We start from the raw sequence: 25,392 nt of genomic DNA on the forward strand, positions 1-25,392 counted from the left end.
TAAGTGCCATTACAACTAGTTTCACCCAAAAGCATTAGCTTGACTCACATAAAATAAAACACAAGGGAAATTTCCAGCTTGTTTAAGCGGGTCACACTTGAATTCTTTGCAAGCAATAGGCATGCCCTAGGGTTCTGTCCTTGGGAACACCAGGTTTGCAAATCCTATGTGAAGATCTAAAAGTTGAAGGACTGCTACAGTCACCTTTCCTATTATTACATATGCAAACATGAGACTTGTTTCTTTAATCTCCCAGATATCCTGGTACGACATTCAGAACTGTATCTTCACTAAAAGGTCTTTTTTCCCTTCAAGTAAATGCTGAAAATGCCTATTTTTTTTTATTAAACTTTTATACACTATGTAATTCAAAATACAGTAGCATGCACTGTGGTGTTAAGGTGCTGATTTATTGTCTTTTGTAACTTTTTTCCTGTTGGTGCCACTGCCTCAATCTGAAAAATCACAGGTAAATATTAAAGTTTTCATTATGCTTTAATCCAGCAGAGCTAACAGGTTGGCTACATATGCAAACCCCAAAACCCACCAGCAAAATCCAAAGCATTATGGAACTCAACTTACTCCAAAAGTTACGTACATCAAAGATATACTCATGGAGCTTAGTCATCCTACAACAGAACTGGTTTGTCTTGTGCAAACATTGTGCTTCGATTGAGCAGGAGGTCAATTAAAGGCAAAAGTTGTTTATAATTAAATCTATAGCTGTTTCTAGTGAGTTATTGTGGCTTGTCAGGAGACAGGAACAAACAGAATGACCAAGATCAGGGACCATCTTCTGAAAGATCTTCAGACTGTTTTGATGTCTTACTCTTGAAGATGATGACATATATTAATGAAATAGCCATTTAATCATGAAGATTTGCTTCTGCACTGTGCAGCTGTTCAGAACATGAACACAGCATACAGAAATGGACTACAGAAAGCGGAAAACTAAAAAGAACAAATAGAACATTATCATGTGTTACCTTTGAGAATAAGTTATATAGTACAGGCAACATACGGGTCTTTCTAAAAGTACCAGAATAGCAAATTTTCAGCTTTGAAAAAATATCCCATTTCTATAAACTTATTTTAGATTGCACTGATCACACTGACTCATGACACTACGTGCATATGGCCCATGGTAAAGAACCCCAAAGCAAACCAATCAAAACCAAACAAATCAAGAGAACAGGAAAAGCTCAAGGAAATGGAAACATTACTAACTAGTATTAGCCAACCAACTGTTGGTAGCTCTAGCTTTGTTTTGTTTTCTAAATGTGCTAGTTTCTCATTTAACCTGAGGACTATTCCAAGTTTACAGAACATGCCAGAGAGAACAGAAATGCATACACATATTTTCCTGAGTTATGTTTCAGAAAAAAAGACTTCTTAGTCCTTCTGCAGTTAGAAATGCGTCTATTGTAAAGTGTGTTACCAAAAAGCACCCCAAATTACTCACAAAATCTGTAACTGTACTTCAGGGAATATATTACCCCATCTTTTCCATTGTACGTAACAGTATTCAAAACAGAACTTACAAATTGCTAGTCTCAGTACGTAATTTCCTCACAAATCCAGAAAAAAAGAAGTTACAATGCTTTAGAATCAGAAAAATGCTTGGTTTTCTGGATAATGTGTTCTGCCGTGGAGAAGGACTTGGGGATGTTGATTGATGAGAAACTTAACATGAGCCAGCAGTGTGCGCTTGCAGCCCAGAAAGCCAACCGTATCCTGCGTTGAATCAAAATAGTGTGACCAGCAGGTTGAAGGAGGTGATCCTGTCCCTCTACTCATGCTCTCACAGGACAAAGGGTAATGGGTTAAAACTTAAACAGGGGAAGTTTAGATTGGATATAAGGAGGATATTCTTTACTGTTAGGGTGGTGAGGTACTGGAATGGGTTGCCCAGGGAGGTTGTGAATGCTCCATCCCTGGTGGTGATCAAGGCCAGGCTGAACAGAGGCCTTAGGTGATATGGTTTAGTGTGAGGTGTCTCTGCCCATGGCAGCAGGGTTGGAACTAGATGATCTTAAGGTCCTTTTCAACCCTAACTACTCTATGATTCTATGATTTGTTTCAACAGAATAGCCAATACTCAAGGGAGACCTGTTTCTATAAAAATAACAGTGTGACAGAAGACATGGCCAACTCCCAGTTTATGTCTAAAGCCAACCTCCTAGTCAAGTAGCTGGATTTCCCCAAGAAGAGTCCATGGAAATGAATTGCATCGAGGAGGAGGAGGAATTAAAAATCAAACTCCCACAAACTTCAGACTTGCCAAACAAATTCAGCAGTTCACGTCTAGAGGATTCACAGCAGACACAAGCTTGCAGTATCCAAGAAAGGTATCAATGTAGAAAGAGTAGTGATTACAAAAATACACATTTAGCTGAGACAGCTTAATTTGCCTGACGACTGAAACTGGCAGACATCACTACACCCTCCTCAAGTGATACTTCTTCCACAGGAGAACATTTGTGGAGCAACACTGAGGTGGGAAGTGAAGTAAGTCCACTGTGAAGAGAGTTTAATTCTTAAAGTAGGGTCAGATTATAGGTAACAATAAACCTGGTAGCAAAGTCAGGCACTATAAATGTGGACCATGCCAGTGAAGCTGGCTGACATGACCTGAATTAAGGCTCCTGGAGAAATAATTACATTATGACGGAGACCAATTACACAACCACTTCCTACTTTTATTTATGCAATTCTTGTCTAATTCAGCAGACAGGATGAATGCCTCAGGAAGGAATAAAAGTTTAAGAGGCAAGCATGAAGTCTACCGCAGAAAACAAACTAGTCAAATTTTTCCTATACTGATAAAAAACCATTTTCTCCTCATCTAAAAGTGTAACGGCACAAGAAGTGCTCCACAGGTAACATTATCTGTCCTGTGAATAGGCTTCCATGAACAGGACATTTTTTTTTACTTTAACCAGGTTGAAAATAAGGAGAAACACATTCAACCGTGAATTTTACTATCACCCTTGTATGACCTCGTATGTCCAGATCTGCTTCAACAGCATATTTAGCGATACAGTATTTCTATGTAGGCTTTGAACAAAGCTGCAGCCGAAAGCTCTCAACAAACTTGTGGGAAATATAACTGAATTTTCTTTTTTTAGCAACTGTTTTATCAGATGAATTTATTTCCTTCAAATGCACAGTGAAACATATGCATGCATTTATAAGATCATCTTTCCTAATTATATTTTAAAAATTGACTTTATCTGCTGTATCTGATAACAACTATATTTCATGTCAGGCATGTCCTCACAGGAATTTTCTAATGAACTGTCACTCAGCACAAGCTAAACACAGCTAGCAATAAACTGCCAGTCCACCTCACACATCTCCTCTTCACACCACTATTCTGCTATGGATACCTGTAGTTTGGCACTGGACTTAAGTTCAGGCAGTGCTTGAGGCTGTCATGGCCCCACAGCACCTAAACCTTGCAGATTCTCCTGAATCTATAACACCCTTCCTACTACCCTCCACAACCATGGTCCAGCTGTTGACTGCCACATCTATGACTACTCTCTTCCTCAGCCTGGCCAACTAAGAAGAGATGCAACAAAATGCAGGCTGACATGTTAGACAGGAGGCTTAATATTTGTCCTGACTGCTGGTTTCAATTCCCTGTGTAGGCTTTAATATGTCATTGCAGGCATCAGTTTCCAGCTGTGAAGAAGCAAAAGGAACAGCAGGTGAGGGAAGGGTGAGGGCCCACTTCAGGCCAAGTCATTTAAAGCTCTTAGAAAAAGTTTAAGGCACTGATAGTCTCTTGGTTATTATTTACAAATATCCAACGAATTGTGAATAGGCAGTAGTATCCACCTGAGGTTTTGATTCCAGCTAAATTAAGTTGCAGGTAGTTACATCTCAGGACACCTGCTTACACCTAGTTGAATCTGCAATTTTTTTGTTTTAAAAAATGAAGGGAGGGTGTAAGGATTATTCCACAAACTAAAACATCCACACTAGTAATACTTATTAGTCTATTTGGGCTACAAACAGGAAAAAAAAAATAGCCAGCATAACCACTGGGAAAAGCTTAAGTTCAAGCAGCACATCACATATAAGATGCTTATTTCTTCCTTTTGTTCATCCTTCTCCTGTGATCTAATTGCTCTTTTCCAAGGCAGACACGGTACATAATTTCTAAGAAATCACCTCTCACTCCTTCTCAAAAGAGGCAAAGTCTCTACTTTAAGCACAGTTCCAGAAGGTAGTTAAAAGTCCAGTTACACAGTTGTGATTTTATCGTATCTTAACTTCAAGCATGAATCCTGCTTTACACTAGTCAGCTATAAGAAGTTGCTCATCAGGGAAGATTGCCTGATCAGCAGGTTGGTAATAGGAAAAAGAGTACTTAAGCTGAAGTGTGAGTTCTGCTTGCCTCCCACAAGTTTCTCTGACAACACCCTAAATTCTTTACTTTCAAAGTACTTACTGTTCTCACCCCATTAATTTTCAAATAGGCCTGAGAATTGCTAAGCCATATGCATTTACTGCTCTTAATAAGAAGTAATAGGCATTAGGAATTCATTAGGATTTTTTTTTAATATTAGGAATTAAAGCTGCCTAAGAATTCTCCAATTACAAGTCAAGCTTCAGAAAGATTGAAGCTCTCCAAAACATGAGGCTGGCACAATCATAGCTACTATCTGTTTTCCCATTAGCCTGATTCCTTATAAGCATTTCATTCTGGCTATTAAATAAAAATACACATTATTTATTTATTTAGAAAATAAGGAAGTATCTTTAGTTCTGCTGAACCTGAATTTAACAGTCTCATCTGATAAAACAGAGAGGCTATAAAGGAACATTTTATCCATGGAAAGGATAGCTTTATCTGAGTAGAAGCAGGGTTTCCCCCCTTTTGTCTTTCAAGTTGGTGACCTTACTGCAGCAAATTTAATACAGAAGGAACTTCAGCATGAAGCTCAGTATAATCAAAATCTGGTGTTCAAGTAAAACCACCTAGGCAAAGTATCAAAGTCCTTCATAAAAAAAAAAGCTTCATGGAAGATGTCATTCCAGATAGCTGGAATATCATGTTTTGTTTCTGAAACCAATGTATGCATGTATACCTAGAAATAAGATGACAAAAACATTTTAAAACCATCTTAGAAGATTCTGGGTTTGGAGACTTGAGTAAACAAAGATACAAAGGCAGATTCATAGAACCATAGAATAGTTAGGATTGGAAAGGACCTCAGCCCATTCCAGTACCTCACCACCCTAACAGTAAAGAATCTCTTCCTTATATCCAGTCTAAACCTCTGCTGTTTAAGTTTCAACCCGTTACCCCTTGTCCTATCACTACAGTCCCTAATGAATAGTCCCTCACCAGCATCCCTGTAGGCCCCCTTCAGATACTGGAAGGCTGCTATGAGGTCTCCATGCAGCCTTCTCTTCCCCAGGCTGAACAGCCCCAACTTTCTCAGCCTGTCTTCATATGGGAGGTGCCCCAGTCCCCTGATCATCCTCGTGGCCCTCCTCTGGACTTGTTCTAACAGTACCATGTCCTTTCTATGTTGAGGACACTAGAACAGATTCAGACAGCAACCAAACAGATGCAACTCCAAACCAAAAGTCACACTAGTTTGTAGCAAAGACATTTCTGTTTGTGCTTGGTTTTACTTTAAATAACCATTATGGAAGAATGCTAATGTATTTTTTACAGTGAGTTTCACTAAATAATACTCAATGCCATGGTGCCATTACATAAGCTTTGAGATAAAAAAAATATACATAGATATACATAGTAGCACTATTTTATACCAACTAAAACATAGTTGTCAGAAGAAAACAACTGGTAGAAAAGGAGGGAGAATAAGCAAGAACAGGACACTTCAGGACAGATTTACAAACAAAGCCACTGCTATCATGTTCTTATCCAAAAAAGAATTTTCAAGACAGGCAAAGTCAGTTTGCAGGTAGCATCTAAGAACAAAGCCAATTAAATAAGAACACTGGATTTTAGCTGCATCATCCAAATGTATTTTATAACTGAAACCAATCATTACCAGCATGTTTGCACTTAGCATTTTCCATGCAAATGTTTTTGTCTATATCCTTCATAATTAAGTAGATGAAGGCAGTGCTTAGTTCCCTAAGACCACTGTCCTTTGAATGTTTATCTTTTGTGGGGTGGTTTTTTTAAGCAAATAGAATGACTACATTGAATTCTGATGGCCCAGTAAATACTTAAGTCCTGTACCAACTGAGAAAGATTAATGCTTAAATCCACTGTTACTGACAGAACAAAACCTAAGCATACAGGTATTCTAATGATCACAAATAAATACAAAGGAATACAGGTTTTGATACATTCTCTAATTCCTCTCCCTTCATGCCCACCATTTTTTGACGACCATTATTCGCAAATGGTATACAAAAAGGTTTCAATGTTTTTAATGTTGAATCAGAATTACTTACAAAAGAGAAACAAACAAAAGGGCAGATATTAGGAACTGTTCTCAAAATTTTTCTAAACACTATTAAGCCACTGTTCTTAACACAATCTCTCTATCAAACTCACACTTCAGATTCAGTTTTTCCTTGCCATCGTATTGCTACCCTCCTTGGTTCCCTCTGCTCCCTATTTCTAAAGTTTGCTCCATTTCAGTTTACAAGCTGTACTTCTCCACCTCTCCTCCACCACCCTGACTCCCCACAAAGGTTCCAGCTCCAGAACCCACACCTTAAAAAGGAGTGTGCAAACAGCAACTTCTAGCCAATGGTAATCCATAAGCATTCTCCAAATGTCTTCATACACCACTGTAGGCAGTCTATAGAAATGTAAGTGAAGTGTGCTTGCCAAAGTAGCACGTTATTAAGGAAACCTCTCTCTCTCTCCCTGGAATAACATAATTGAGTGAGTAAGCTGAGTCAGCAGAGCAGAAAGACAAGTTACTCCCTGCATGCAGCTAGGCAGACATGCTGGGAAGTCTCATTAATGCCTCTGATGTGATAAAACAGGTAAACACTTCTCACCACTGCAGGGAAACATTTTAAAATAAAAAGCTGAGCCATAATCCAGTCATGCCTGAAAATACCCACAAGATGCTCTGACATTAAATAAAACTTGAAGTAACAGCAAGAATGATCTTGCAAGCCTTCCCCACTTTCCATCAGTGCCTCTTTTCTGACTCTTGATAGATGCTCTCTCCTTGACAAGAAATTGTATTACTTTGCCTTGAGAAAAAAAAAACCCACAACCCACTACAGAATCTTAAACTGTCAGATTTCCTTGCCCTCTTTAAAACCAAAATCAACAGAAATTTTATATCGCATCTCAATGCAAACTGTAACTGGAAGAGGAATTTCCTTTCCCTTGCAATGTGATCATGTACGTTACTTGGTGTCAGACAGAGATCTTGGGTTTAGGCAATCCATCTTTTCTTAGGATTCAACTGTAGTTGTTATTTATGCATGACTTCTGTTCTCTGAACTGGCATTTACAATGGCAGCATTGCTCTGTGACATTTTCAGTTTGCAAGATGGGCTCTCTGGATAACTTTTGATGCAAGTTCAACTTTGCAATCGGTATGCGCTCTTACTTCTAGTTACATCATCACACGTATTTGAAAATCAGATTTTCCATTGGTAAAAATGACAGATGAGAAAAAAAATATACACAGCTGTAACAATTTTACTAGTAGATTAAGATGATGTTGACACAATCACACAAACCACTGGACAATCTGTACTAGGCTATTAACCGCAATAATGCAGCAACAGCACCAGCCAAGAGAGTTGCATTCAGGAAAGTCTTTTTCATCCTTTCACTGAACTTCCTAATAAAATTAGATCATAATGACACTGCATCCTGACTCAACTGAGAAAACACAGCACTTAGCCTGGCCTAAGGTGCATTAAGAAAGGGATGTGATGGAATCCTGGATGCCAGGTTAGCCTAAGGAGGGGTCCCATACAGACCTATGTAGAGACAAGAAATAGGGTAGGACAGAGGACTGGGGAGCAGAGGAAAGAAAACACTATAGGCCTTTGATAGAAGTATCTCTGACATAGTACACCCCCTCCCCATGTAATGAAATTAATTTCTATTACATTTTCTCAACAGCACTGTTACACAGCACTGTGTTCCAAGACATAACTTTCACAGCAGTAATAAATATATGGCATATGTATGGAGGAGTTAGTGTATGCTGGAATGATAGCTGCTGAGTGGCAGGAGATAGCTATATCTGCGGAAGCATATTAGTATGTGTGATAAACTACTAAGATCCCTAACATATAATCAATCAAAGGGTAACACACCCAGAATCTGATTTTGAAACATTTTCAAAATTAGAAAAAAAACCCCAAACAAAACATTTTCACAAGGTACAGAGCAAGAGAAGTGGGTAGATTTTTTATTTTTCTCATTTTTTAATTAATTTTACAGGTATAATTACCTCCCCATCCCCAGCACATTTGTTAATCAGTCATGGAATCCCAATTGTGTGAGGTCAAAAAGGTCAGATACACCCAGCTTTCAACTTCAAAGTGGGTATAATCACAAAGGCTTGTGAGGAAGGACTAGAGACAATCAATGAATCCAGAACCTGAGCCTAAGGCTGCAGTAGAGAGTGCTCTGGCTGCTCCAAATGCTCCATTTATATTCACAGCAGACAAACATGTCTCAGGGAGACTCAGAAACTAAGTGTGCACAAAATATGTTTACAATCCTTAAATATGATCTAAGTGACTGTGTAATAAACTATTAAAATCTCACATAAATAATATTTAGATTATAAACACACTCCTTTAATTCTGCCTCAACTAATAAAAAACACAGCTCACTTGTTTCAATGAGTTTACATTCAATTAAAATAATTGCTATTTGTATTACACCCTTAAAATCCCACAACTTTCATGAGAGAATCGTAAATTAACATTTAACATCAGTTATTTCTTAAGTCATACATTTCTTGTTTTATCCACTCTGCTAATCGATTTAATGCCTTATCTTCTATCAGAAAAAGTTCTAAACATTAGAAAACACATTCATACTCCTAAAACCAAGCAGAGTGAAGAAAATCCTAAAAAGGCTTCCTTCATTTAATTTAATCTGCAGAAACAAAGCACTGGAAGCAAGAAGTTTCGTTACACTCCCTGCTTCTTGGTTGCTGTCTGCCTAATGGTAGAAGCATGAAAAAACTTGGAAAAGTTGACATATGCACAAAAGAAGTTCTAAAGCTTTCAACAAATCCTGAGAATATTTGCCAGAATATGATGAACTTACGACATGCCTAAATAGTGAATTGTTTATTCACTCACAGGAAAGCGACACACAAATTTTAACCAGCTCATCTCAAAAATAACAAACTCAAGTTCTCACTCAAGTCACAAAACCAGAAGCATCAAAGGCACATGCAAAATAAATTAGAAGCATTAACTCAGGTCTTGATTGGTTAATGCCTTGCACAATGAACTAAAGACAAATTTGAGGAGCAGCTTTCTGTTGAGTAGTAGAACAATGAAAGAAGAAAACAAAACCAAATTCCCTACAAAAACAGAACACAAACCAAACCTGAAATAGGCCAAAGCAGTCTGAAGACACTTAAGGCAGAAGATATGTAACCACCATTATGAACAGCACAAACACTTCACCATTATAGAATCACAGAATCATAGAATAGTTAGGGTTAGAATGGACCTTAAGATCATCAAGTTCCAACCTCCCCACCATGGGCAGGGACACTTCACACTAGACCATGTCACCCAAGGCTCTGTCCAGCCTGGCCTTGAACACTGCCAGGGATGGAGCATTCACAACCTCTCTGGGCAACCCATTCCAGTACCTCACCACCCTAACAGTAAAGAACTTCCTCCTTATAACCAGACTTCCCCTGTTTAAGATTTAACCCATTACTCCTTGTCCAATCACTACAGTCCCTAATGAAGAGCCCCTCTCCAGCATCCTTATAGGCCCCCTTCAGATACTGGAAGGCTGCTATGAGGTCTCCACGCAGCCTTCTCTTCTCCAGGCTGAACAGCCCTAACTTTCTCAGCCTGTCTTCATACGGGAGGCGCTTCAGTCCCCTGATCATCCTCGTGGCCCTCCTCTGGATTTGTTCCAACAGCTCCATGTCCTTTTTATGTTGAGAACACCAGAACTGCACACAATACTCTAGGTGGGGTCTCATGAGAGCAGAGTAGAAGGACAGGAACTTGAACATTTCCTAGCTTATACACTGAAAGAGAAATGTTGGTATATACTGCTCATCATGCTTCTTTTAGAAGAATAGATGGACTTTACACACCAGTTATTAAAGGACTCGATATAAACCTAGGCAATACATTTTTTATATGGACAAATATACTCTAGGTGCAAAGGGGAAGTTAGAAGCATCTGAGTGCTGGTATATTTATTGCCAATAGGCCCAAATTCCCATCTATAAGAAGTCTGTCATACAAGCTATCCTTGCTTTATCTGCAAAAAAATGTCAACCACCAGGAAAATTTGCTGATACTACCTTTTGATAATAACAAGTGCTTTTCATGTTTGTACTGCTTCATAAAGCCATTAATTCATCTTCCCACTTAGGTATTTCTCCTACTCCTTACCAAATCAAAAGCTAAACTGGACTGTTGGCATTCACACCAGTGCAAAGAACAACAGTCCTCTGGTAGACTTTTCTCCAGTTGAATGCTTTAATTCCCCAACATTCAACAGGTACTCTCACCCTTGAAAAGGGGATTGGTAGTCAAAGACCAAGACAAAGGCATAATTGTATCAGCTTTGGGATTTCTGGGAGTCCACTTGCCACATTTGAGCAGACATCAATAAAGAAACTGCATCACTCTTGCTTTTATTTTGAAATATACAGGTAGCTGGAGAGAGGGTACATCCACCATCTCTATAACAATGGAGATAGGGGCATAGAACAATATTCTTACATGGCAAGTGTTATTTGGCTCTGTGACTCCTGGATAGTCAAGAAAAACACTTTGAAAGCACTTTGGGAGTTTGCAAGTGAAAAAGTTTTTTAGGAAATAAAAAACCAAACAAACCGATCTGTGTACTGTTCAAGAAAAAATGACAGACACAAAGCTGAACAGACGGCTACTAAAATTACTTTAGTAATTTGACTTTTTGTTTCCATTCTTGATACTTTATCTTTCTCAAAATAAATATGCAAACCCACTTAAGTTGTACATTCATTTTCCCTGAAACTATTTCCTCCTTGAGATTTTATCTCAGTATAATTATGCTTCCTGGCTGAAAGAGTAAACGGTTAAGCATCACAAGTCCAGAAGGGAAGAGAGTACCCAAGCCTACTTACAAAGCTGCAGATGCCACTAAAATAAAAACTAAGTCACACTAGTGAGAAAAAGAGTCAAAACAATTTTATTTTGCCGACTGCTTATTTAGGCAGAAAAAGTGTTCACCCAGGGGCAAATACTTCTCATGTTATTATTAACCAAAGCATCATAAAATGCAGATATACACATATACATGAGTAGCCAATAAAAAGCACTTAAGAAACTAACTGAAGTAGCTTAGAAAGAAAATACAGGTACAGGAGTAGAAGACAGATGGTGTTCAGAATTAAATACACCAAACAATGTTTCAAGAAATCATAAATTACCTTCAGAAGCAAACCTACAGCTTTCTTTCTAAAAGGAAATGTTTCTTACCTTACCCACCCTCAAATACAGAGGTGACCCACAAATATAAAGCCGGAGATACAAAAGTAATGCAAAATGCTTGTCAAAATAATGACCAATGAAAAAGGCAGAGACTCAGCAAAGTAATTTTTTAAGAGCTAGACTGACCAGCAAGGACACAGTAGTGTTGTAGAAAATGCATTAAAGGCTACTGTGCATATTAAAGATTGATCTCAGACTCCACTGCTTTCAAGTAGGAAAGAAGTTTCCTCATGGCAACAAACAACAGTAGAGGACATGTCTGAAGAAACAGTTCCAAGATTAAGGGTAAAAACCCCCTACTAACCACAAAAAAACCCCACCCCAAAACCAACCCAAAATCAAAAGACAAAACACAAATAGTGTATTTCACCAAGAATTTAAATTTTTTTATTTGAGCAGTGCTGCTCAAACCCCTGAGAAGTGTCATCTCATAAAGACAAACATCCAGAAGTACAGAACTGGTCACAGCCACGAAGTAGCTTGCTAATGGTACATGTTATACAGTATTTTTTAAATGTGAACCATGGCTACTGACAGAACCATAACACATTTAGCTTATATGTATGTGTCTCAAAATCTAGCACACAGAAATATAGCAATGAGAGCAAACACTGCCCTCAGTAGTAGACTGTAACTTAACATGTGAATTGTCTTCTTTCTCATTCTGGTATCCATGAGATTAGTGTCCTCTTTGGTACAGAAAAAGGCTGAATACATTCCCCATTTCTATATAAATTCCATAGAGCTGCACCATATGATAAGCTAACCTCCCTGCCCCCAAAAACCCCACCAAGAAGCAAAAAACCCAAAACCAAAACCAAAGCAAAACAAGTACTGTGTTGTGTGAGGTGTCTCTGCACGTGGCAAGGGGGTTGGAACTAGATAATCTTCTGGTCCTTTCCAACCCTAACCATTCTTTGATTCTGTGATTCTATGAAAAAAAAAACCCTAAAGCTCTAACCAAAAGATCCAGTATACTTGATCTTCAAAGGAAGTTAAACCATCAGTTACACTGCAGTAAATTAAAAGTGCTTTGTTGCTCAGTAGAAATAAAAAAGAAGGCAATAGAGGTTATAGCATTTATTTTTCTTCTCTATAACATACCAAAACCATTAACTTAATTTCTTGGAAATTGTGGAATAGTTGAGCCTAGTTACTGGCATTATAAACAAACACATCTTCTGGAATGAAAATAAAATGACTACCAGTAAAAAAATACCAACCAAATTTCTTGGGAATACAAAAAGAAACTTTGCTTGACCCAAAATTATGAATTTTTATCTTTATTACAAATACAAATCTTCGTTCTATTTACCAGTTCAGCAGGCTATTGCTGCTTTCTCCCATCTCTCTCCTTGCTATTTCCAACTCTCTTCACCCTGCTTGGCACAGTACATCCTTAGGACTGAGGAAACTTGTCTTTTTAGTCTCTTGCTGTCATAACGTTAAGGAAAGCTAGCACATACACAAAACCATTTCCACCATTAGTACCTTCAGGCATCAGGTCAGGCTGTCAAGAATGACTGCATAATCTCTTTCCCTGGAAGTTTTCATGATCTGACAGAACAAACCCCTGGGCGATCCCATCTGAATTCAGTATTGCGCTTGTTTTCTGCAGGAATTTGTACCAGATGACTTCCTAAGGTCCTACTTGAATTATTCTATGAATGTGCAGCCCTTAGCTCCTTCAGAAAATCTCTACATCTCTAGAACAGCACAGCAGCAGTTGTGTTGGCTACAATTCCTGTTTGATAACCAATATTCTCCTCTCATTTTTCCTCCCAAATGCTTTTCTAGTTCTACCTAGTTCTTAAATCACTCTAAGTGCTCTGAAGTTTCCTTTTGCTCTGCATTTGCTTGTCTAGCACTCGGAGCTCTAGATTTGTGGCAAAAGCTTCCAGAACATATACGCTATTATTTAGTTTCTTAGCAGCTGGGAAAACAGATGGAAAGACTAAAGCCTAATGCAACTGACCAAATAGATATGTCAGATCTATATATACTACCCCTAGTATTACAATGTACTTGTGAGTGAATTCCGATTGTAGGAGAACATGGAGGTAAAAAACCAAATAAATGAAACTGTTTAATTTTTACGAGAATGACTGGATTTATACTGCTGAGAGGAAGGGAAGTAGTCGTTTCAAATCACCATTCTTAAGATGGTGTATTTGACAAGAGAAACAACCATCAGATTTTACTGGAGAGAGGGAAAAATATTTTTACTAAACTGAGTATCTATTTAACATAGATATACTGTTAGCCACTAGATATTCTTTGCTAAGACAAACATAGGCATAACTCATGTACCATATACTACCTCTCATAATAGCTTTAGCCATACCTCTAGCCTTTTTATGCTAAGACGGAAAAAGCAGCCAGAGTTGCCTGTATCACTTTCCAGTTAGCTATTTCTCATTGGCAAATTGTTGTTCTTACTATTTTTCTCCAAAGATAAAGCCTGTTTACAGTTTTACAGATGAGTCATAGATATTGGTCTGGTGTGGTAACAAATACCACAGAGGCAAAGGAGCAGGAGCTGGGAGAGGCAGAAATATAGCAGAAGAAGAAACAATTTTACTGGCATATACATCAAAGAAGCTGAAGTTCAAAGCAATTAAAGTTCAGAAAAAACAAACCCCAACAACCTTTCAGTTAATTCTCATTTGCTGTACTGTTCATTAAAATGAATATTATGGCATAGGCTCTAACACTGCACTTACTGACAAACAAATCAGAACACCTGATGAATGTGTCAAACCCCTGTGCTTGGAAGTGACAACATAAATGCCGATAACTGAGGTTTGGTGGGTATTTTCTTTCTGTCTAAATGTTAAAGAGATAAGAAAAACCCAAACCCACTTGGGGCAAGAGAAACATGTAGTCTGAACAATTCTACCTCCTCCAATTCCCAGGTCACTTACTAGGTCACTTCGAGGTGCTTCCTGATAGTCTGCTGAAAAGCAGGACATGGAACTTCTTGTGCCATTGGTCTCGTTGCTTTGCCGTGGGGGCTGCGCATATTGCCTGTATGTAGCACTCTTCGGTGTCCAGCGAAACAGGTTGATTGACTCACGAACACAACGCTCAATATCAATCTCTGATCAGGGATTTGAAGAGAAAACAAGAAATGCAAGCATGAAAAAAAAAATCAATAAAGCCAATTAGCCTATCTGTGATATTGCTAAACGTATATATCCATCCAACATATATCCATCTATACCTGTGTCTGTGTTTCAGGTCTTGTAATTTTCAAAAACATCTTCCTATTAAAAAAACTTATAATTTTTAATGAAAAACTAGCACAGATATTTTAAGCATTATTTTTTTCTCTAGTTATGTAGGGGAAATGTAACATTGATCAATGCAAAGACAGGAATATAACAGAAGCCTAGTCCACTGTAAGGCACCTTCATTAAATGTTTTTCCGAGTCAGGCTATTGACTCTTGTAAGTATGTAAGTACCTGCAGTCCATCAAAAGTACATTTCATGCAGTATATGGACATCAGGAATTTTGGATAAACCAAGTGTCTTATTCGTCAGTGCTAGAGCCAGACTGAAAGCTTTTAGCTGTCAAATGTATGGTCTGCCATTCTGACAAAGCTACATGTTCCCTGGTGGAAAACAGGAGTTCTCAGCACTAACTTGTGTTTGACAGCAAACACAATGGATTTGTTTTAGAGCTTTATTAAAAAGCCACCCCAAAACAAAAAAAACCCCAGTCTAAACACCAGACATTCACAGTGAAACATTCTGCCTCAAAGAGTAAAGTGCTGTGTGTGACAAAGTATTACTCAACCTGGAAGGAAAGCAGATACCCACCAAATAGGATGCATCCTAAAATAAGCTGTGATCAAATTAAAATCACAAAAGCATACTGAAAAAACATGCAAAATAAAAAAGTAAACATATTACAAATAATTTTTTTGCAACATTAATAAACATCCTGCATGCATCTGTCTTCCAGCAACATGTAACGTAAAACCCATTTATTTTTCTATCACTATAAAAGGACTTGTTAGTTCTGCATCTCTTGTCTGCAGTTTCACAAAAAGAACGCTTATCCTAGCTTGCATTTAATGACAAACCTAGTGTAGTACGCCAGACAAACAGGAATATTAGCACTTCTTGTGTCTGTCCCAAGAATCCTTGGATGATTAATTACAGCGTTAAGAAGATGTAAGCATCAGTTTCTATGAAGAAAATAGTAGAACTGTAGCCAAGCTTTACATATCTCAAACGGATTTGCTGAATTGTCATTGACCATTCACTGCCATCAACAGATTTGATGACTAGACATCAATCAGGCAGTTCCTCCAGAAACCTCAGTCATCTGCAGGGTGGGTGAGCGAAAGAAGCTAAAATTGAAGCTTAGGGCAGGATATTCTAGTTGGATAAGATCATTTATTTTGCCTAAAATGTGAATTATGTGATCTATTAAAGCTGACTGTATTCAGGTAGGATACAACCGCCAGCATATGCTTTAATTCCACTGAAGACAACATGCTTATGCACTTCCTTTTGAGAAATCTGTGACTAAAACTGTGGTTTACCCAACTTTAATTTAAATTAAAATTCTAGCTCTAAAATGTTTCTGTGGCTGCAAAGGTGAATCACAGTTTTCCTTAACCATATCAGATTCCCAAGTACCATTGGAATAACACTTGCCAGAGACAAATAACGTGGTGTCTCAACAGCAACTATTTTTTATTCTGTGATGAAAACTTTTAAGATTTTTCATTTTGAATATACCGTAATGTTACTTAGCATCATTCCATGTAGCTGGACAATCTGACACATTTCTAAATACAGGTAAAGACAGCAGTTGCCTTTCACTGGTTGTTACTCCTAGAGTTTAGAATACATTCTGAATCATGGTAATCACAGTTGCTTTCTCTAAATTCCTGAAGACACATTTTATTTATAAAGTTGAGAATTTCAGCTCAAGACTGTAGCACATTTATGGCTTTTGTTTTTTTTTTTCCTATAAAGGGACAGCTATAACCGTGGGTCCTGAGATTCTTAGCTAACGAAATGTCAGCAGTACTTTTGTAATATGTGAGATCAAAGCAGAATTTAGCCAGTGAAAAAAAAAAAATTCTGAACAACATTTGGTTGTGAGAGGGCATAACAGCCTACAAATATCTGAAATTGAAAACAGAGAACTGGGGGATGGAATAGGAACACTATGTGCAGGAGAAAGTTATGAAAAAAGCCAAAAGCAGAAATTGAGATTGACAGAGTTAAACATTGAGACAGACTATCAAAATATTTTACCTAGGAACAAGCTCTCTAATTACAAAAGGAATCAAATTAGAGAATTGGAAAAGGCAGCAATGGGCTTCCCTAAAAACAATATCCAGTTGTCACACATCAGAGTGTAAGTGAAAAAAATGCAGGAGTCTCTTGTTCTGTGATTCTTGGCTCTTCGGCCTCTCATTTCTTCTAAGCAGCATTTCAGGACAGTGACCATAGCTGAAAATGATATTCCATGCAACAAGGGGGAATTTTAAATGGTTTGTGAGGGAGGTCATCAAAAGCCTAACACCAATTTACAGTCTGCTGATTAATTAACCTGCTTCTAAGTAGTACAGAATAAAAATATAACAAGGAGATTGTGGTTTCTACAAATAATAAAACAAATAACAACACATGCACATAGGCACATGTATGCCTGTATATGGGAATGGTCAACATTTATTACCCAGAAGGGAGACAAAACTATTGGTAGTGAAAGAATTTACTCACATTCTTTTTTTTTAAAAAAAAAACTATTTGGTTTAGAATACTGGAGTTACTACATTAAACTGGTGTAAATATTTACAGCATATTTATTAGTCACATTACATGAAGAGCCTTTGCACTTGGGTAACCTTCAAGGCTGTTTTTATCCTTTCTTTGTCTTCTGGTTTTATTCATACAAATGATTTTGCTTGAAAATCTGTAACAATAACATGCTGACATAATATGATGTTGCTGTGAAGCATGTGCTAAAAAAAAGTAAGCCTAACTTTAAACATAATATGAATACCAAAAAAATAAGTTCTCATTTCAAAATTTAGTACGTCTTCATGCAGTCTGGTTTTGAAAAAGTGCAGAGCACCTTTCAAAAGCCAAAGCTGGCACCTGAGTACCTAGGGACTAAAAATCACAAGTTTCATGTTAAAACATTGGTCTTAGGAGTTCTGGCTAACAAAGCTTAACTATTTCACAGCCAGGCAGCACTCAGACCTTATGAGAAACAGTTCTATGGCACTGGCTAATTCCTCCATTATTGGGCATCAAAAGACTTTTCCTGAGATTTCTAAACATGCAAATAATACAGGAATTGAAAAAGGTGGAGGTGGAGAAGTATATAAAAAGTGATCTAACAGTAATATCCTGGGTTTGCCATGGCCCCATCCTAATATTAAACCTATTGAAATGTATTATCCCTTTTTTGAATTAAACTTCCTGGTTGCTCTAAGATGTTCTTAATTTTGCTCTGTTTGTGCTGAATTATCATTCCCTAGCAGGCTGCCACCTTCCTCTGTCAACAGCCTCAACTGGAAAAAGATGGCTCAGCCTGACATATCTGCTTTTTAAGCTACATATATATATAGTGTTTATTATTAAAGATACAAGAGATAAATAGGCAGCACTTTGCTGAGATGTTAGAAAGAAAGCACCAGTTTAAAGGCAGTACACCTGTGACAAAAGAACACAGACTTTTTCAGTTTTTCTGCAAAACTGGATACGCAGTTCACAGCTAGTGAAAGCAAGTAATGGAGAAAAACCTACACAAATGATTCTTTCTTATTGAAAATGTACACAGACCAAGTTTTTGTGTGCAGTTAATCAAATCCAGAGCCTTTTCCTTGAGTAACAGGACACCAGTTAAGAAATTTGGCCAAAATAAACTGCTTCTGCATTTTGGAAACAGCTCAGATTTATGGGCTCAGTTTGACCTCTCCATCACAAATACTTTATTACCACCCTCCCAGGCAACATCAGCTTTCACCACACAGCCACATAAATAGGCCAGAAAACTTCTGTGCTATAAAAGCTGGGAAGCTGAATAAGTCAGACAGTTCAATCTCCCAATTCCTGCTCTCAGAAGAGAGTGAGTGGCGGAAGGCCATCACGGAAGACACATCAGAGAAGCATCTTGTCTGATGACACGCAAAAAGACACATTAAGCCTAGATATTTAAAAGGATAACTCTAGGAAGCGAATTGACATTTCTGTCCAACAACTCTACAGTAAGCTTCTAGCAATAATAGATACAAACAGAAAAGTCAAAGCAAAATCATTCTCTTTATGTAATTTATTTCATACATTACAGGATAGTGGTGTTATTTTGTGGATACTGATTTGCTCTTCCACACATCAGCATCCTTTTCAGTGCATCTTGGGACAAAATTTCAAAGGCAACATAAACATCAGTCATTAATTTATAACTCTTCAGCTAGACCGTTCTTCTTTCAGCATGGATGCTAAGTGTGCCTCTTTAAAGAGCTACTGAGAGGACAAGTGCTGTCAATCAAGGAGCCATCCTATTTTTTATGAAATGCAGCAGGTGTACAGAAGTTGCATGTCGCTAGAAAAATGACTGGATAAAGAAGTAAAGGAACAAACTATATACTATGTCTTCATGTTGCAGGTAATAAGGATTAAAATTTCAATGCTCCATTGACACACTACCTTGTCTGAGAGCACATTAAAATTCTTCCAATATCCTGGAATAAAAAAAAATCTCCAGACGGTTCTCCACAGCCAATGTTGTTTACTACCTCTGCATGATATTGCTGGTTTTGTTGAAGAAAACAGCAATAGCTGAGCCTGAATGCCCAAAAGCAGTGTTAGAATATCAAAAGTAAGATGGTCCAGGTCCTGGTGTCTAGTGCACCTTTTGCTTCCTAAGCACTAGTCTGATCCTGAATCAGTTGTTATGCTCATAACATTAACACGGGGAAAAAAAGAAAAAAAAAAAGGAAAATAAAGGAAATATTTTCCCAATATTGTAAAGAGAAAAAATATATGCTACATCCTGGAGCAAAGCTCAGATGTGAGTGGCCTGAATTCTGGTTTTCCACGCCTAGAAATGCTAGTATTTTATTCTCTTATGTCCACTTTCCTTATGAACAGTACATAGAGGCTCTATCAAGAAACAGGAGACATAAGCTGTGTATCAGTGATTTTAAGAGATGTATTTGGAAAGTTCTACTGATGAACTCACTTTTTACCCTTTTTACGAAATATTGTCTCTTGAGACAGAAAGTCTTTTGCTAAAGGGTATTTGACTGTCTTCCGCCAGTGACAATTACAGACTAGCAAAAACACTAATACGAATAAAAGATTTTGGTATATTTTCTTTAGTGTGTCACCCACCACAGCATTTCTCTTTACTCTCAAGAGGACAGACTCTATAAATAGAACTGCATTTTGCTCATGTCACTACAAGTGGAAAATGTGCATAATTAAAGAATTCACAGCTGCAGGTAAAACGACATCAATCTTACATAATTCGACACTATCAAACAGCCTTGGTGAGCAGGTGTGCCCCAACAAATTGCTCTGCTTCTGTACCAAAGCCAGGTCCCAACCCAGTGGCTGTAAGCCATAAAAAGCAAACCAAAACACACATACACACACACACACAAAAAAACAAATGGCGGGCTGGCGGGTGAGAAGGGGGAGGAGTGTAGAAAAGAAGGAAAAACATAAAAAAGCTTACTTAATAGCAGCTACACTCAGTTTATGCTTCATAAATGTCCTTATTTAGCAATGAAAATCTTCAGGAATGCATTGCAAAATACACCTGTCTCTACAGAAAACCATCTAACAGAGCAATGATGAGGAGTATGTTCAGAAAAAGATGTTTCTATAAATATCAACCTGACCTACATCTTTCAGGGAAAGAAAACTGGAAACATGATTTCCTTTTTAATTCTGACATTTTTTTCTCTTTCCAATCCATTTTTCATGTCTTAGTTATAGTGCCATTATCATGTACATCATGTGACAGAGTCGAAGTTTCTGTTTTTCTTCTGCTATACTGTAATTTGAGAAAGTAGTCCAGCTCTGCTTACTCCACGATAAAATGACCTTGCAGTGTCATCTTCCACGAGTGACAACAGTTTTGAACTTGGGCAAGCTATAACAAAGCCACATGTCAAAATTTCACAGCTGAAGTTACAAGAAGTTTCCTTTTAAAGGAAGAGCTACTTGTGCTCCTCAGAGCCTTCATCTAAGCAATAGGACATTTTCAAAACTGTATGATTAAAAGTTGAACCCTAATGAAATCACTCTATTACCTTTACTTTCCTACTGCTCACTGGCACATGGAAGACCCCACTGTATCTCTTTCAGTCTCTTTATAGTGTTTTGATCTCAGAGTTTACGCATTCAAGAAGTGAATGAAACAATAGGAACTTGCACCAAACACCCACAAACAGCATGGGCTAAGGTGGCCAACTGCCATTTCTTCCTCCTACCAAACTGTAATTAACTAGATGCTGAACCATCAGAAATCCTGGCACAATAAGAGCATATGAATCATAGATGTGGGCAGACAAAGGATTTTCAGGAAGAAAAACAACAGAAAGAGAAATGGCAGCAACCTGGGGTCATACATGTATCTAAAATAGAGTCCTCTGATATGTGCCCAGTTCTGCCACTGTCAGCAAAAACATAACACTCAAAACTGCACCATACAATCTTCGTGTAGAATTATACTAGTTTTTAACCTTTAGTCCATTTCTGAGCTGGATGCAATCCTTCTAATTATTTATTTGGTTTTCACCATCATGGGACTCAGTATTTTGGCATGTCACTATAGTGGCAACAGATAAAATTGTTTCTACCACATTAGAGAAAATCTGTTCCTTGGAGAATCATTTATTTTTGTGGTTTGGCAATAGCTAGCTTCTTGACTATATGTCGCATCTTAAAGTTACATGCCTGTGTCCTACAAAGTAGAATCCTATGTTTTCCACTTCAAACATTTTACTGTAGCTCCCCATTGCACTGGATTGCTTTTCCACAGCTAGTCTTTCTGCACCTCTCACGTGAGGCCAAGGCTCTTTCTTTGTAAGCACTGACTAGCCTAGAGTCAGCAAAATTACACCTTCCCAAGGCAAGTAGTGTTAAAAGAACAAACCTTCCTTGTGTTCCAAAGTTACAAAAGATCAGCTTATTATGCGAACTAACCTAAAAGGCTTATTTGAAACTATGTTTTATCTCACTTCTAGGCTTAGTGTGTCCCTATTCTCTAATGGCATCCATCCCCATTTTTTGTTAGTTGCCCTATGCCTTCTGTAGTCCATAAATACTCTCTATATGTCAGTGACGGTATTGGCACAGATCTCTAGAGGAAGACCTATCTACCAGGCCGTATATGGCATCACATTCCAGGTGAGAGTGAGGTGGTCTATGGGATCCTTCAACTGTTTGCAAAGAGCTACACACATCCAGATGCTTCCTTCCTGGGTTTGCTTTCTAACAAAAGGTGCTGGTTACTCTGTAGTGCTTATACAGAGGCAAAGGAACTCAGTAATCAAATCCAGCTACAGTAATCAGTAATCATAATTTTTGAGTGGCATAATGTATATTAGCCACAAACTTTGAGCAAGATGCTAAAGACTAAGCTATAAGAAAACCTGCAAGTTTTAAAGTAAAGCTACCTGTATACCTGGCCCTCAGTGCATGAAAGAGTCTTTCGGATTGCAGATTCGCTAATACACAAGATGAAAACTATTCAAAGTGGCTTAGTAAAATTCAGTATTGGTCTGAAAGCAGAGTCTTGTGTCTGTTGCTGGTAATTCAGGAACCACATCATAGTAGTGCAGTTTTATCATCCTCATTTTCCTGCCACATTCTCCTGATATGTATCAACTGCTCTCTTGCATCACCTGAATCATAGAATAGTTAGGGTTGGAAATAAGATTAAGTTTACCAAATCTCAAAACTACACATAAAGAATGCGCAGTAACTCCAATGCTGGCTTTGTCTCAAATAGTATCTCCTAAATCTCTAGTACTGATATGTTTAAATCAAATTTATACATAACAAAGCTCTTTAGACACAAGAGAAAAAACCCTATGAAAGAACAAATGAAAGAGAATAAAACAACCACCTTAGTGTGGTAATTTCCTAAGCAATCTAATTCTATTTAAGTAATCAATAATGACACTGTGTCCTTCTTTTCCTACACATCATTAACTTTTTTAAACAGAAATTGAAACAGTGTTACACGTGTTTACAGTGAAATGGAATTAAACCAGGATTTTTGGGTTTGTTTTGTTGTGGGGTTTTTTTTTGTTTGTTTTGTTGGTTGTGTTTTTTTACTTTTTAAATATACCTTTTTAGAAATAACTACTGCAAAATCACGAAATTTGATTGTTCCACAAAGTTGCACGACTGCAGTAAAATAGCCTTATCAGTCTGGAAAGCAAGTCATTTTCACTGGCAGCCTGAGATAAGTTGTTCCAGTGTACAGAAAGCTTAAAAACCACAGGAGTTTCAGACTGTTGAGCAACAATTGATTTTAGATTGAAATTATCACAGACGTTTTGAAGAACATAATCTCTTCCTCAGGGTGACCTAGTTTCAGGTGAAGGTTGTTTATAAATTACTTTCAGAAAAATTCCCAGACATGGCACACAATTTATTTTAACCAAAATAACAGAAGTCCCATTTGGAAGACATAGGTGACAAAAAATCAATATTCCTTAAGCAGAAATAAGATTCAGGTCAGAAAGAGAAGGCACAAGCTATCATAATTGTATGTTCAAAAAAGTTACTGATTCCAGAAATCTCAGCTAGTTGAATAACATTTATCTTTTAAGTCACACTAGGATTGTCCTCCATCCTGATTCTTTTTTCCCTTACTAGCTGGTTTATGATATGCTTTGGATTAATCTCACAATATTCAACTGTGCTACTGTTGACATCCAAAATTACTGTAGACATCACCAACATTACAATAAATAAATCTTTTCAGAAATTTCTTTTCAGAAACACCATTCTACCAAAACATTTCCTACCAAAGTATCAGCAAAGTCTGCAGAAAGTATGTACATTTTTGCAATCTAATTTTATAAAGTCATGTATTATAAGAACCAATGTATTCTTACACATGACCTCAGCATAAAGTACTTCAATTGTCAGTAAATCAGCAGGTTCAAGATAAATTGGAATATATGATTTAGAACCACTCAAGGAAAAAAGAAAAATAGGGAGAAACCACCTTAGGCAAGAAACAAAGTTAAATATTAATGAATCTATATTTAACTAAAACATGCAGCTAATAGATGGGGGGGAGGAAAGGAGGAGAGAGACAATCTTACAATTTATCTCTCGCCTTTTGGACCATAAGAAAATATCCAGTTAAATTTAATAAGAGCGTTTGAAATGACTAAGCATATAGACTGAAACAGAAAAATCCCACACCATTAAGAATGGCCTAATCAATTTCTTATAAATTGAAAAATACAGCAGCAATTGCATTGTTATACACTGAACTGAGAGGCAGCAGAAAAACAAAATTTTGAAATCTGGACACGTGTTCAAGGGTATACAGTGAGAGACAGAACTGCAACAATAATATTTAGAGAAATTGCAGAGCTTCATCCCTGATAGCTCACTGAACTCTTGAGAGACTGATTTACGCAACTATGAACTTAGCTTCAGCCTGCTTGCTGCCATATCCTAGACTACTGCTAACCTCTGTAAACTTTGCAGTTGTGAAGACTGCCACACTTAAGAACTTTTAAACTTAAATGCTCTTCCAAACTTAATTCTCTCATTGAGGTTTGGGGTTTTTTTTAGGTTTCTTCTGAAAGCTTCATATTTCAAATGAAAACTGTTTTAACACAGAGCAAGTTCAACGGCTTCTATACTGCTTTCTCTAATCCTTTTACATTAATTGTATCCACAGCAGAAGTTTAATCATTTTTGAAAGTAAAACAGGCTAGTACCAGCATCAAAGTGGAAAAGCACTGTTCAGTTCATAACAGCATTGATTTTTTTCACTAAGAAATCCTTATCAACTGGACTGTTTCTATATATAGCATACCTACAAACAGTTGCTTAGGAATTATTCAATATTGTTCTAGATTTCACATGAAAGTATACCAACCTACCCCTGGAAATAATAACAAGCTCATCCAATTCTTACTGGTATAGCAAAAAGACTTCTGATTTCATCAAGCTGTAGTTAAAAACTACATATTCTGACAGTGAGAGGCCTAAATTTACCATGATTTCCACATACATACAAGGTTTGTAGTATATATTCACATGCAAACACATACTTCCTTCAGCAACACACTGGGGAGGACAAAGGAAGAGAGAAGTATTTTTTCTGTACCTGGCAAGTCTGAAAAAAGAAGAATGCATTCATTGAATCCATTAGCCAGAAGACGATCCCTCAGCTGCTGAAGTATTGCAACTCCAATACAGAATGGGAAAGAGGAATTTCCAAGCAGTAATGTATCCCACAAGTGAAAAATTTTGTGCAAAGGAAAGACATCTGCATGATGAACAAGCACAATAAAACAAACAACAAAGCTATAGGCATATAAGTTGATAAAAACATATATACACACAGTCTATATAATTTTTCCTCTCCCATCTTAGGATTTTTTCTTTTTTATTTGGCAGCAAAAAGGACTCAAACTGTTCAGAAACAGGTTTATCTTCATATGCAGTATGATTATTCTGGAAATAATCAGTGT

The 25,392-nt window shown here is 37.4% G+C and overlaps 1 protein-coding gene across 1 annotated transcript in view; it reads right to left on the bottom strand.

Annotated features, from left to right (window-relative positions):
* Window positions 1-25,392, bottom strand: part of TBCK (TBC1 domain containing kinase) — a 100,723-nt gene that overhangs the window by 17,560 nt on the left and 57,771 nt on the right. Inside the window, exons 22-23 of the mRNA XM_005148639.3 lie at window positions 25,026-25,187; window positions 14,598-14,773 (exon numbers count right to left, since the gene is read on the bottom strand). Coding sequence (XP_005148696.2) covers window positions 14,598-14,773; window positions 25,026-25,187 — 338 coding nt within the window. The remainder of the gene's footprint in view (window positions 1-14,597; window positions 14,774-25,025; window positions 25,188-25,392) is intronic.

Source organism: Melopsittacus undulatus, chromosome 7, assembly GCF_012275295.1.
Source record: "Melopsittacus undulatus isolate bMelUnd1 chromosome 7, bMelUnd1.mat.Z, whole genome shotgun sequence".
Classification (NCBI taxonomy): Eukaryota; Metazoa; Chordata; class Aves; order Psittaciformes; family Psittaculidae; genus Melopsittacus; species Melopsittacus undulatus.